General features: G+C 37.8%; 1 protein-coding gene across 6 annotated transcripts in view; it reads left to right on the plus strand.

Annotated features, from left to right (window-relative positions):
* The window catches only part of LOC127450331 (gastrula zinc finger protein XlCGF57.1-like), a 296,850-nt gene extending 284,513 nt beyond the window's left edge, over positions 1 to 12,337 (plus strand). For all 6 annotated transcript variants that reach the window (XM_051714351.1, XM_051714352.1, XM_051714353.1 and 3 more), the window contains one exon: positions 10,221 to 12,337. In XM_051714351.1, the coding sequence (XP_051570311.1) occupies positions 10,226 to 11,752 (1,527 nt within the window). In that variant the 5' untranslated portion in view covers positions 10,221 to 10,225 and the 3' untranslated portion in view covers positions 11,753 to 12,337. The remainder of the gene's footprint in view (positions 1 to 10,220) is intronic.
* The last annotated feature ends 1,053 nt before the right edge of the window (positions 12,338 to 13,390 follow it).

The following is a 13,390-nucleotide window of genomic DNA, read 5'->3' on the forward strand; positions in this document are numbered from 1 at the left end:
TTTGTTGTATTTCTATTTATTTATTTAAATGGTCAGCAATTGACTTGAACTAAACATACAGTACTGATGTTTTTTAAGCTATTTATTGTATTTTTATTTATTCTTTATTTTCTCAGTGTTCATTTCTAGAGTTTGTTGACAATGTATAATAATAATAATAATGTCAAATTTTCTTTGATAAAAATATTGAAGAAAACAGCCTTCTGAGTACCTTTGCATAGACATATCGGTGCACAATACACATAGAAAAGATCTGTTTTCATTCCAGTTCAAAAATTAACTATATCGGCCACCATATCGGTAATCGGTGAATTTTCCCCCTCTAAAATCGGTATCGGTTTAAAAAATCCCATATCAGTCGGGCTCTAGCAGAGAGTGTCCTCCCCATTTGTAAACTCATGTATTAAAATAGAATCAGAATCAACTTTATTGTCAAGTATGCTTACACATACAAAGAATTTGACAGAAGCTTCCAGTGCACAAACAATACAACAACAAACAGAGATGATAATAAATAAATAGAAATAGAATAAAAATAAAAAGTGAATAGAAAATACAAGTATATATAGAAATACACAAAAAGACTGTATATGAAAATATGACTGATCATGCAAAAAAACTGTCTTCTATTTAAAGATAGTGATCATATGAAACCATTTATTATCACATAGTTGTTTGGCTCCTTTTTAAATCATAATAATAACAGAAATAACCCAAATGGCCCTGATCAGGAGTTTACATACCCTTGAATGTTTGGCCTTGTTACAGACACACAAGGTGACACACACAGGTTTAAATGGCAATTAAGGGTGTGTTCACACTTGGCAGGTTTGGTTCGATTAAAATGAACTCTGATGCGATTGCTCTGTTAGTGCGGATCATTTGAACAAGTGTGAAAGCTGCCATCCGAACCTTGTTGCGCACCAAACAAGTTGACCGAGACCGCCTGAATAGTGGGTCTCGGTCCGCTTCCAAACGAACTCTGGTGCGGTTCGATTGATATATGAATGCAACATGGACCAAAGACGTCTAAACGGACCAAAAACAGGAAGTAATTTGCCTAATACTGACCTCAAGCATACCTGGTTCTTCTCATCATAGGAGCTGTATTGCCCATTACAGTTCGGTACAGGTGTAGGCACCGCCATCAGCTGTCCTTGCAGCATATCTTCGTTTGTGTGTGCAACGGAGGAATTCCTGGCGCTGTTGTTACTCCTTTACACATTGTATTAGCTCTTCGTTTGTTCTCAGCTGGTAAAAATACCACCATATATACATATATAAATTTAACGAGCGCATTTCGCCCAGCAGCCAGCATTGTTTTGGATGTTCGGAAAGTTCCGTCGCAAAATATATGTCATAAAAGCTGTCCAATCAGGTTGTGACTTTTTCCCGATGCCTTTTGTGTTGTATCGTTAGGTTCGGTGTTAAAAATGCCAGTGTGAATGTATCATTTTCTTTTTTGGTGCAGACCAAGAGAACCGAACTACAAGTGTGAACACACCCTAAAGGTTAATTTGCCACACCTGTGGCTTTTTAAATTGCAATTAGTGTCTGTGTATAAATAGTCAATGAGTTTGTTAGCTCTCACGTGGATGCACTGAGCAGGCTAGATACTGAGCCATGGGGAGCAGAAAATAGCTTTCAAAAGACCTGCGTAACATGGTAATGGAACTTTATAAAGATGGAAAAGGAAATAAAAAGATATTCAAAGCCTTGAAAATGCCAATCAGTACTGTTCAATCACTTATTAAGAAGTGGAAAATTCAGGGATCTCTTGATACCAAGCCAAGGTCAGGTAGACCAAGAAAGATTTCAGCCAAAACTGCCAGAAGAATTGTTCGGGATACCCACAGGTAACCTCAGGAGAAATACAGGCTGCTCTGGAAAAAGATGGTGTGGTTGTTTCAAGGAGCACAATACGTCGATACTTGAATAAAAATTAGCTGCATGGTCGAGTTGCCTGAAAGAAGCATTTTCTGCACCAATGCCACAAAAAGCCCGACAACACCTTGACACGCCTCACAGCTTCTGGCACACTGTAATTTGGAGTGACGAGACCAAAATAGAGCTTTATGGTCACAACCATAAGCGCTATATTTGGAGAGGGGTCAACAAGGCCTATAGTGAAAAGAATACCATACCCACTGTGAAGCATGGTGGTGGCTCACTGATGTTTTGGGGGGGGTGTGAGCTCTAAAGGCACGGGGAGCCTTGTGAAAATTGATGGCAAGATGAATGCAGCATGTTATCAGAAAATACTGGCAGACAATTTGCATTCTTCTGCATGAAAGCTGCGCATGGGACGCTCTTGGACTTTCCAGCATGACAATGAACCTAAGCTCAAGGCCAAGTTGACCCTCCAGTGGTTACAGCAGAAAAAGGTGAAGGTTCTGGAGTGGCCATCACAGTCTCCTGACCTTAATATCATCGAGTCACTCTGGGGAGATCTCAAACATGCGGTTCATGCAAGACGACCAAAGACTGCATAACCTGGAGGCATTTTGCCAAGACGAATGGGCAGCTATACCACCTGCAAGAATTTGGGGCCTCATAGACAACTATTACAAAAGACTGCATGCTGTCATTAATGCTAAAGGGGGCAATACACAGTATTAAGAACTAAGGGTATGCAGACTTTTGAACAGGGGTCATTTCATTATTTTCTTTGTTGCCATGTTTTGTTTTATGATTGTGCCATTCTGTTATAACCTACAGTTGAATATGAATCCCATAAGAAATAAAAGAAATGTGTTTTGCCTGCTCACTAATGTTTTCTTTAAAAATGGTACATATATTACCAATTCTCCAAGGGTATGCAAACTTTTGAGCACAACTATATGTTACGTATGTACAAATACAAATCTGTTATATACAGATGCAAGGGAATGTATGGCAGAAGAGGTAGGATATATTGGATAAATATAAGCTGTGAATTGCATATAATTATTGCTCAGTGGGGCAGTTTTAACTGATCTTAAATAATCTCTGCATTTTCCAGTTGTAATTATGACATTCAAGAAATCTTGTATGATAATTCCAATAGCAAGTTTAGGCCGCATGAGTGACAGTGCCTGTGTTCTGACTGATTAAATCCGCTTATTGACGAAGCAGAATATCTCTCACCAGAAACTCACTCAAAACACAAAAGATGGTCATTTGTCGCCAATCTTGGCGTAAATGTTTCATTTCACAGGGATGAATCAAAATCTCTCATTACTCTGGTGTAAAATGTCACAAACTCGATCGGAGTGATACAAACAGGAAAGTGTTTTATCAGCACCATTGGAACGCCTCTCGTCCAATCAGATTCGAGGACTGGAACTAACTGTTGTATAATATATCATAATAATAATGAACTTGACTTGGTCCCAAAGTAATAATTTAGTATTGTGCAATATTCAACTGGGCTCCAAAAAATAAGTGAGTGATGTAGTTTTTGCACACATTGTTCATTCAAAAAACAAGTTTTGGTAAAAATATATGAAGGTTAAAATATCATTTTATTAAGTTATGTATCATTGTAAATGGAATATAAATATTAAAGTGCATATAAATGAAAATTATTCAATCTTACTCTCCCTTGTGTTCATTTAGTGAAAATTGCCTTACCGCAGGGGCCCACAAATTATTGTTTGATCCACCATTAGCACCCTTATTAATCACTAACTCGCACGTGAGCGACCAATTGCGAGAGAGAGTATGTATTTTAGTTTATCAAAGTCCATTGCACCTGCATACCAAATATTCCTCTTGAAGTAACCCTTCCTTCACCTTTCACACTGGGTTTCTCTCAATATAGTGCTGCAGATGACTAAACTTATGCAACCTATTTGAATTCTTCATGAGTATTTTCTATTTTAAAGCGCTTTGGAGCAATTCAACAATTCTGAACAGCTCTGACAAGGGAAAGGAAAAACACCTACTCTTTAACAGCATCAGTTATAAGACTTTTCACATCTACACATCAACAAAACCCTTACTAACATTTATCACAGTAAACTGTAACAGAATTTTTCATTACAACTGTGGAAGTTGTATTAAAATCGTGGTGTTAAATGTGTTTAGGCTACTATTTTTAACTTATAATCAGTTTATTTTTTTAAGAAATACTAAATGCCTAACTAACCACTGTAATGAGGAGCCATCTATGGTCTTTCTTGTGATTGTGGCATTACAAATGCAACTGTTAAACAATGAAAGATCTATGGTAAACGAAAGGGCATGTACAATGTAGAATAAAAGTATGGACCTTTGCAGCTATTTTAATAAATTTCCTGTTCAGATGATGTTTGAGTTTAGGAAACAAACTGGCCTGGTTTGGCAGAAGATATTCCTATAATCAAAATGATTCCCGAATCATTATGAGTCTGGTAAAAGGAAAATTTCCTGAAAATGTTTCGATTAGTAAAGGGGGGCTTGACTGAAAATGTTTGGGAACCATTGCTTTAGCAAATCGAGAGACTTCAGAATAATTACTTTCCCTAATTTATCTTTAATCTGTTTGAGATATTTGAATTGTTGATACTTACGTATCAGTGTAATGACTCCCCTGCTCTTACTTGAGCCAGCACTAAAGAAAACATGTCCACCCCATATCTTCTCAAATTTTTCAGCTTCCTGCAGGGAGAGATGCATTTCTTGGAGAAACACTGTATCATATTATTTACGCTTAAGTAGAGAAATAATCTTCCTTCTTTTTATGGGGTGCCCCAACCCATTCACATTCCACATGGAGAGAGACAATCCACTCATATTAACATTAGACATTTTGACATATAAGAAAAAATAGATTGTGTGTCAAAACTAAAATTATAAAGACCACATTCCAGCATTAGTGCAACAATCAAACCCCAAACTTCCCCCTGACAGAAAAACAGAAAAAAGAAAAACATGCGCATTAACCCCGCGCACGACAGCGCCAACTGGCGTCCATCCCTCCAAACACAAACAGTCCATGTACGCCTACGAGAGCCCCCGCGACAACTTTGCCATCGGATTGCTCAAGTCCGGTGTTTCTATACAAATTTTGTGGACAGAATTACACAACAGAAGATAATCTATAAAGCAAACTCCAGCCAATAGGTGGACTAAACACAAAGAATGTGTAAATTCATCCACATAACTGTCCCGAAGGTATGCTCCTCCACAAAACAAACTCCAGCCACTAGCGGAAGCAGGTGTCAGCTTGAGCACGTAAGTGTCTTTTAATTTCTCCAGAGCCCGAACATTTTGAATTCTTTGACATATTGTCTTCCTTGAACAGTTAAGGATCAGGGTGTATTGAATCTCACAGGTTTATGACATAAAACGTATTAAAATTAGCAAAGTGTGCAGAGCTCGCAGTTCACACGTCCGAACCTCGCATGGCATCACGTGACTCCCCGAGTAAAAATCTCATTTTAAAATAATAAAGGCATGTTTCCTCACAGTTTTTCACATATGAACACAAGGAGATTTAATAATTTTCAATTATATGCTCTTTTATATAAGGCCTGTATTTTATATGCAATGATACATGTTAGCTTAATAAAAAGCATTATTTACTTTATTATATTATTACTAAAAAAAAATGTTTGTGAATGAATAAGGTTTGCCAAAACTACTTCACTTATTTTTTGGAACCCAGTTGAATATTGCATAATACAAAAATATTACTGTGGGACCCAGTAAAGTTTATTATCAAAATACATTACTATTTTACAATTAATTATAATTTTTTTGAGGAGAAGACTTTATATACACACACTACCGTTCAAAGGTTTGGGGTCACTTACCTGAAATGTTTCTCATGATCTTAAAAACCTTTTGATCTGAAGGCATATGCTTAAATGTTTGAAATTAGTTTTGTAGACAAAAATATAATTGAGCCAACATATTAATTTATTTAATTACAAAAATAAAATGTTATTTAAAAAGAAAACAGTTTTTGAAATGGATGACTTGGACCGGATAATTAAGCAGCCACTAAGTGCCCAGCATAGAGATGGGAACTCCTTCAATACTGTTTAAAAAGCATCCCAGGATGATACCTTAAGAAGTTGGTTGAGAAAATGCCAAGAGTACATTTCTGCAAAATCTAGGCAAAGTGTGGCCACTTTGAAGATGCTCAAATATGACCCAGTTTTGATTTATTTTGGATTTTTTTAGTCACAGCATAATTCCCTTTGTTCCATTTAAGTTATTCCATAATTGTGTTGACTTTACTATTATTCTAAAATGTGAAAAAAAATAATAAAATAAAGAATGAGTAAGTGACCCTAAACTTTTGAACGGTAGTGTGTGTGTGTGTGTGTGTGTGTGTGTGTGTGTATGTATATATATATGCCACCTGCCTAATATTGTGAAGGTCCCCCTCGTGCCGCCAAACAGCCCCAACCCGCATCTCAGAATAGCATTCTGAGATGATATTCTTCTCACCACAGTTGTACAGAGCAGTTATCTGAGTTACTGTACAATTTGTCATTTCAAACCAGTCTGGCCATTCTCTTTTGACCTCTCATCAACAAGGCATTTCCGTCCACAGAACTGCCGCTCACTGGATGTTTTTTTTTTTTTTTTGAGACTCTTGTGTGTGAAAATCCCAGGAGATTATCTGTTACAGAAATACTCAAACCAGCCCGTCTGGCACCAACGATCATGCCACGGTCAAAATCACTGAGATCAAGTTTTTTCACCATTCTGACGGTTGATGTGAACATTAACTGAAGCTCCTGACCCATATCTGCATGATTTTATTCACTGCACTGTTGCCACATGATTGGCTGATTAGATAATCGCATGGATGATTGTTGGTGCCAGATGGGCTGGTTTGAGTATTTCTGTAACTGTTGATCTTCTGGGATTTTCACACAAAACAGTCTCTAGAATTTACTCTGAATGGTGCCAAAAACAAAAAACATCCAGTGAGTTCTGTGGTTCTATGGATGGAAATGCCTTGTTGATGAGACAGATCAGCAGAGAATGGCCAGACTGGTTTATACTGACAAAGTCTTCGGTAACTCAGATAACCGTTCTGTACAATTGTGGTGAGAAGAATATCATCTCAGAATGCTATTCTGAGATTCGGGTTGGTGCTGTTTTGGTGGCACGAGGGGGACCTACACAATATTAGGCAGGGGGTTTTAATGTTGTGGCTGATTGGTGTGTGTGTGTGTATGTATGTATGTGTGTGTATATGTGTATATATATATATATATATATATATATATATATATACACACACTGTATATTTTATATAAAATATATTTCTGTCCTATTTTCTTCACCTTCACCAGGAGCTTTTATTTTGACACTGAAAGTGCAGAGTGTGTGCGTGTTCCGCATCTGGTGAAGAGCTGTCAAACTCTCCTTTTCTGTTATACTGTTACACGTTTGTAGATTTGTATAATAACTTAAGTGGCTACTAATGTTTGGAATTGCACAAATGCCTGAACCTGCAATATTTTTCTTTCACAATGCATGTGAACTGCTCTAAATGCTAAACAAACAAGCACATCAGCCCCGCATTTGCACAGATCAGCTTCTCACGTGTAAGCACCACTTAAGTGAGGACATTGGAGAGAGCGCTTAATAAACTTGAGCATCTGTGCTTATACTGCACACACTCAGCTCACACATGCACATCTACAAAATAAGTTTTGTCAATAAAAGAGTTATTTCTTGCATCATTTCATAACAGGAAAATTTAATCAGATTCTGATTATTGTGATGGGTCACACCCAACACTGCACACTCTATATGTGTTTTGCTTTTCATCTGTGAGTAAAACAATATGCCTGTTGTATTCTATTCATTCATTAACGTTAGCAACTGTGGACTTTTCTGATATTTGCAACCCTCGTTGCAATATATTAAATATCTGGTTCAGATGTTTTTACTCTGAGTGTGATGAAACGTCATTTGGTGGGCATGTAAGGTATTGTGTTTGACAGCAGTTTAGAGTTTGTTAGAACAATAATGTTATGATGGACAAAATATTTAAACTGGTTGCATAAAGAACTTTGTAAAGGCAAAATATTCTGAATTGGCAACTTTAAAACTCTTCCTACCATCTCTATGACTGATGTTTTCATCTGTTTTGGTGCTCCAGCCAACATCAGTTACGTATAAATTATGTATATAAGTCGCTTCAGACTACAAGTTGCAGGGCCTTTCAGATGATGACAAAAACGCAACTTATATTCTGGAAAATACTGTATAATATTCCATGGAAGGCACATTACTGTTCCAATAAACACAAGTGTTTTTTAATAAGTGAAATAGCCAATCCTTTATTAACTTATTTTGTAGGTTATGTAGGACCTACAAACGCATAACACAGAGCACAAAGTTATTAAAACTTGCCTAATATTAGGCATACAACAAAAAGTTGATGCATAGTGGCAGTGTAGTAGCATCTAGCCTAGATTGTCAAAATTATTACAGTGATGTGGCCTGCAACACTTTATTTAAAGTTAGGACATCCCTGCAGTAAATGGTCTGTATTCAACATTTCCCAAATCCACATCCTGTGCTAATGGTACAGCCCACAGCGCAAATTGCATGGCCTTAAAAATGGTGAAATAGAAATTGGTTAGAATTTCTTTTTTTTTAACTGTGATTAAAGAAAAGGAGTGAACATGGCAGTTATGCTTTAATATTTGGAGTGTTATGATCTGAAAACAGAATGGCAAAATGTTACACCAACCACACAAACTTTTCTCTCTTTGTTTCCTTTCTTGTGTCTTTTTATCTTTTTTTTTCCAGCTTGCGGCTGCTGGACTTCTTGTTAACATTTGCACATATTTCTTCTAGAGCTGGCCTATATGGCCAAAAATGTTTTCACAATATTTTTTTTTTCATATAATTTGATATCGACAATTATCATGATATACTTGTACTTTACTGGGGAAAGAAATGCATTCCACATGTTTGTTAGACATAAAGAATTAATTAAAATATAACTTTTGTTTACAAGTAAACCACAGAGGGTAAGCTAAAGACTAGGATTTAATACTACATAAGGTGTGTGTGACCTCTTTTTGCTGAAATTTCGGCCATTTCATTATCTTCAGCAGGCGTTTGACTACACTGAGTGACTTTGTGACGCTGCACACACCAGCTCAGTAGGTGGTGGTAATGCATCATAAACTGGATAGCCAACCGCCAATAAACGTCACAAGAAGAAGAAATACTTTCTTGCCTGTAAGACGCTATGGATCATGAAAAAACGTTTAACTAAATAGTACATAAATAAACAGCAATGGTGTTGATGTCAGAGCTTTTGTTGTGTTCAGTCAATAGCTGTGTTGCATTGTCAGTGCTGTCTCGTTCAGTACATAATGATATCATATTGGCTGGATAGCTAGCTAGCAGCTACGAGCCTCATTATTAGTTTCCATGACTGCATGGCTATGTAGTTGCTAGCCTGCTAATACTTCCTAACCAGCTGATTTCATGACTGTGATTCAGTTAGCTAGTTGTGTTGTGTGTATAACTTTGCTGAACTGCTTGCGTTCTAGCGAGAGGTACTTGATCCGATCGTCTAGATGTAGAACATAGGCTAAATATATAAAATTACTCAAATGTTTATCATTGATATCACATTTTTTAAATATCGATATTGTTTTATCGCCCAGCCCTAATTTTTACATAATATTTTACACTTGTTGATCTGTGCTAATTAAATTGGCTAGCAGCTCTCCTTGCAAAAATCAGGAGTTCATTGCAAATTTGCAGCATTTTGGCCACTGATCATTTTCACATGCAAATGAGCTTTGCGGCAAACTTGCTGCAAATTGTCCATTGTTGCCAAAGGTTTGCAGCAGGGTTATCACTACCAGTGAAGAGTTACAAACATTTGCAGTTTTTGTAATTTTCGGCTAGTTTGCCAGAAGTTTAGATTTTTTTGTAAGGGTAGAATCAGTCATGCAATCTGATGTGTTAGGACTGCAGTAGTCAAGCAAGTTATGCCTTTTTGTTCTTTATCCTTGATATCTAAGCAGCAGTAAAATGAGATGTCAAATATTTAACATGTTGCAGTTGCAATTGCAATAGGACAAAATAAGTGCAATTTTGTATTGGTCAAATTGTGCAGCCCATACGTTAACATGAATTAGCATGAACAAGACCTTTAGTACATAAAATGTGATATAAAAAATAGATACTTGACCCCTGTAGATTTCTTCTTTTACATTAAGGGTCACTTTAAATGCTTTTCATAAATATTTTCTTTTTAGACTTCATGGAAATGAAAGAGGAAAATCAAGAACCAATAGAAGTGAAAGAAGAAAATCAAGAACTGAATGAAGTGGAGGAGGAACATCAGTATCAGAATCATCATTTCATAACTGGAGAAAAATCTTTTAGTTGTTCAAAGACTGAAAATAATTCCTCAAAAAGCAAAACTCAAGCCAAAAATTCCTTCTCCTGCCCTCACTGTGGAAAGAGTTTTGCACGTAAAGGAGACCTTAAGGTTCACATAAGGCTTCACACTGGAGAGAAACTTTTCACATGCCATCAGTGTGGCAAGAGTTTCACACAGAAAGAAAATCTTAAGAGACACATAAGAACTCACACCGGAGAGAAACCTTTCAAGTGCCTTCAGTGTGAAAAAAGTTACATAGACAAATTAACCCTCAAAAGACACATGTTATTTCACACTGGAGAGAAGCCTTTCACATGCCTTCAGTGTGGTAATAGTTTTAGGTCTAAAGGATCCCTTAAAGTGCACATGAGAATTCACACTGGAGAGAAACCTTTCACATGTCCTCAGTGTGGAAAAGGTTACATTGACAAATTAGGCCTTAAAAGACACATGATATTTCACACTGGTGAGAAGCCTTTCACATGTCCTCAGTGTGGAAAAGGTTACATAGACAAATTCGGCCTTAAAAGACATTTAGTATTTCACACTAAACAGAAGCCGTTCTCATGCCTTCAGTGTGATAATAGTTTCAGGTCTAAAGAATCCCTTAATGTGCACATGAGAATTCATACTGGAGAGAAACCTTTCATGTGTCCTCAGTGTGGAAAGAGTTGCACATGGAAAAACGGTCTTAACAAGCACATGAGAATTCACACTGGAGAGAAAGCATTCACATGCCCTCAGTGTAGAAAAGGTTTCACATGGAAGGAAAATCTTAACAAGCACATGAAAACTCACACTGGAGAGAGGCCTTTTATGTGCTCTCATTGTGGAAAAAGTTACATAGAAAAATTAGCCCTTAAAAGACACATGCAATTGCACACTGGAGAGAAAGCTTTCACATGTCCTCAATGTGGAAAGAGTTTCACATGTAAAGGATACCTTAATGTGCACACAAGAATTCACACTGCAGAGAAGCCTTTTACATGCCATCAGTGTGAAAAGAGTTTCACAAACAAAGGAGGCCTGAAGGAGCATGTAAAATATCACACTGGAGAGAAGCCTTGCATGTGCCATCAGTGTGGAAAAAGTTTTATGAGTAGAGGAAGCCTTAATGTTCATATGAAAAGTCACACTGGAGAGAGGCCTTTCATTTGCTTGCAGTGTGGAAAGAATTTTGTGCGTAAAGGATGCCTTGACACGCACAAGAGAGTTCACACTGGAGAGAAGCCTTTCACATGCCATCAGTGTGGTAATAGTTTCACGTGTAAAGGATCCCTTAATGTGCACATGAGAATTCACACTGGAGAGAAACCTTTTACATGCCTTCAGTGTGGAAAGTGTTTTAGTCGGTCATACACTCTAAAACTACATGAGAGGGTTCATGCTGGAGAGAAACCATAACACTGCCCTTCATGTGGGAAAAGTTTCCACCAGTAAAGGTCTATAGGAAGTCAGGCATTGCCCAGAGTTGTTGTAGTGAGCTAACTGCAGGTTATGGTATGTTATTGCATGTACATGGTGTGTCATGGTATGAAATTCAGAATTGCATCTAAAAGGGATGTTTGCAAGGGTGTAGATTTCTCTTGAACATTGTGTGTGTGGGGGAAAGAATGTTTCCACTGATCATGGTATAAATGTTGGGGGGTTGTACTTGCTTGTTTTTATTATTGGGGTGGTGGGGGGAATCTATGCCCCTGGTTGTTTGCTACATTGCATTACCTTAGTGATGAATTAGCTGTCTTTCTATGTAAGGGGTAGTAGAAATTAGAGCTGTATGATAGAGCAAAAACAAATAAAATATATTGTGTATATGTACCAAGGCTATAAAACCTGCACACCCTTGGTAAAATGGCAGGTTTTTGTAAAAGATGAAACCAAAATAAATCATGTTTGATCTTTTTTCACCTTAAATGTGATAATGCAACCAACAAAATTCCAGTGATGAACAAAATGTCTCCTTTAAAGGAAAATAAACATGAAAGACTTACCTGGTTTCATAAGTGTGAACACCACTTATTTGATTGAAACACCTTTTGTTTGTTGTTAAGCACCGAGTATTTTTGAGCAAGAGTCTATCAATTTAGCAATCTTAATTTGTAAATTTTATTCCACTCTTCCTTGCAAAAAAGATCCAGATTGTGAGGGGATCTCCAGTGCACAACCCTCTTCAAGTCATTCTGCAGCTAATAAGACATGAAAGCGGTGTTCATGTTTACATGCACTATGTTTGTGGCACACTCTTTACCCCCGTATACATGCGGCTCAGTCAGGAAGCTGCTTTCTCCATAGCAATAAAATTGAAATGTAATGATAGTGTAAGTAACTAACATGGCATGTGAGAACAATTCACAAATTTTTGTTCTCAGTTGTTTTGCTTCATTTCCAGATATCCCAAAGTTACTGCTGTCTTTGTTTCATCAACTTTCCTGCAACCTGCCATGGCAGTAGTGGGGTTTCCCTCCTACGTCATACTTCGGGATTCCCTCAGAACACTTGAGCATTTGCATCACTAATGAGCCAAAACATTATGACCACCTGCCTAATATGCTGTTGGTCCTCCCTGTGCTGCCAAAACAGCGCTGACCCGCCAAGGCATGGAATCTACAAGACCTCTGAAGGTGTCCTGTGGTATCTGGCAACAAGACATTAGCAGCAGATCCCTCCGTCCTTCAATTCCTGTAAGTTGCGAGGTGGAGCCGCCATGGATCAGACTTGTTGGTCCAGCACATCCCATTGATAATCAATTGGATTGAGATCTGAGGAATTTGGAGGCCAGGGCAACACCTTGAACCCTTCATCATGTTCCTCAAACCATTCCCGAACAATGTGTGTAGTGTGGCAGGGTGCTTTGTCTTGACGAACGAGGCCACTGCCATCATTGCCATGAAGGGGTGTACCTGGTACCTGCAACAATGTTTAGGTAGATGGCACGTGTCAAATTGACGTCCACATGAATGGCCGTACCCAGGGTTTCCCAGCAGAACATTGCCCAGAGCATCACACTCCCTCCACCGGCTTGTCGTCTTCCCACAGTACATC

The sequence above is a fragment of the Myxocyprinus asiaticus genome, chromosome 13 (genome assembly GCF_019703515.2).
Source record: "Myxocyprinus asiaticus isolate MX2 ecotype Aquarium Trade chromosome 13, UBuf_Myxa_2, whole genome shotgun sequence".
In the NCBI taxonomy this organism is placed as follows: domain Eukaryota; kingdom Metazoa; phylum Chordata; class Actinopteri; order Cypriniformes; family Catostomidae; genus Myxocyprinus; species Myxocyprinus asiaticus.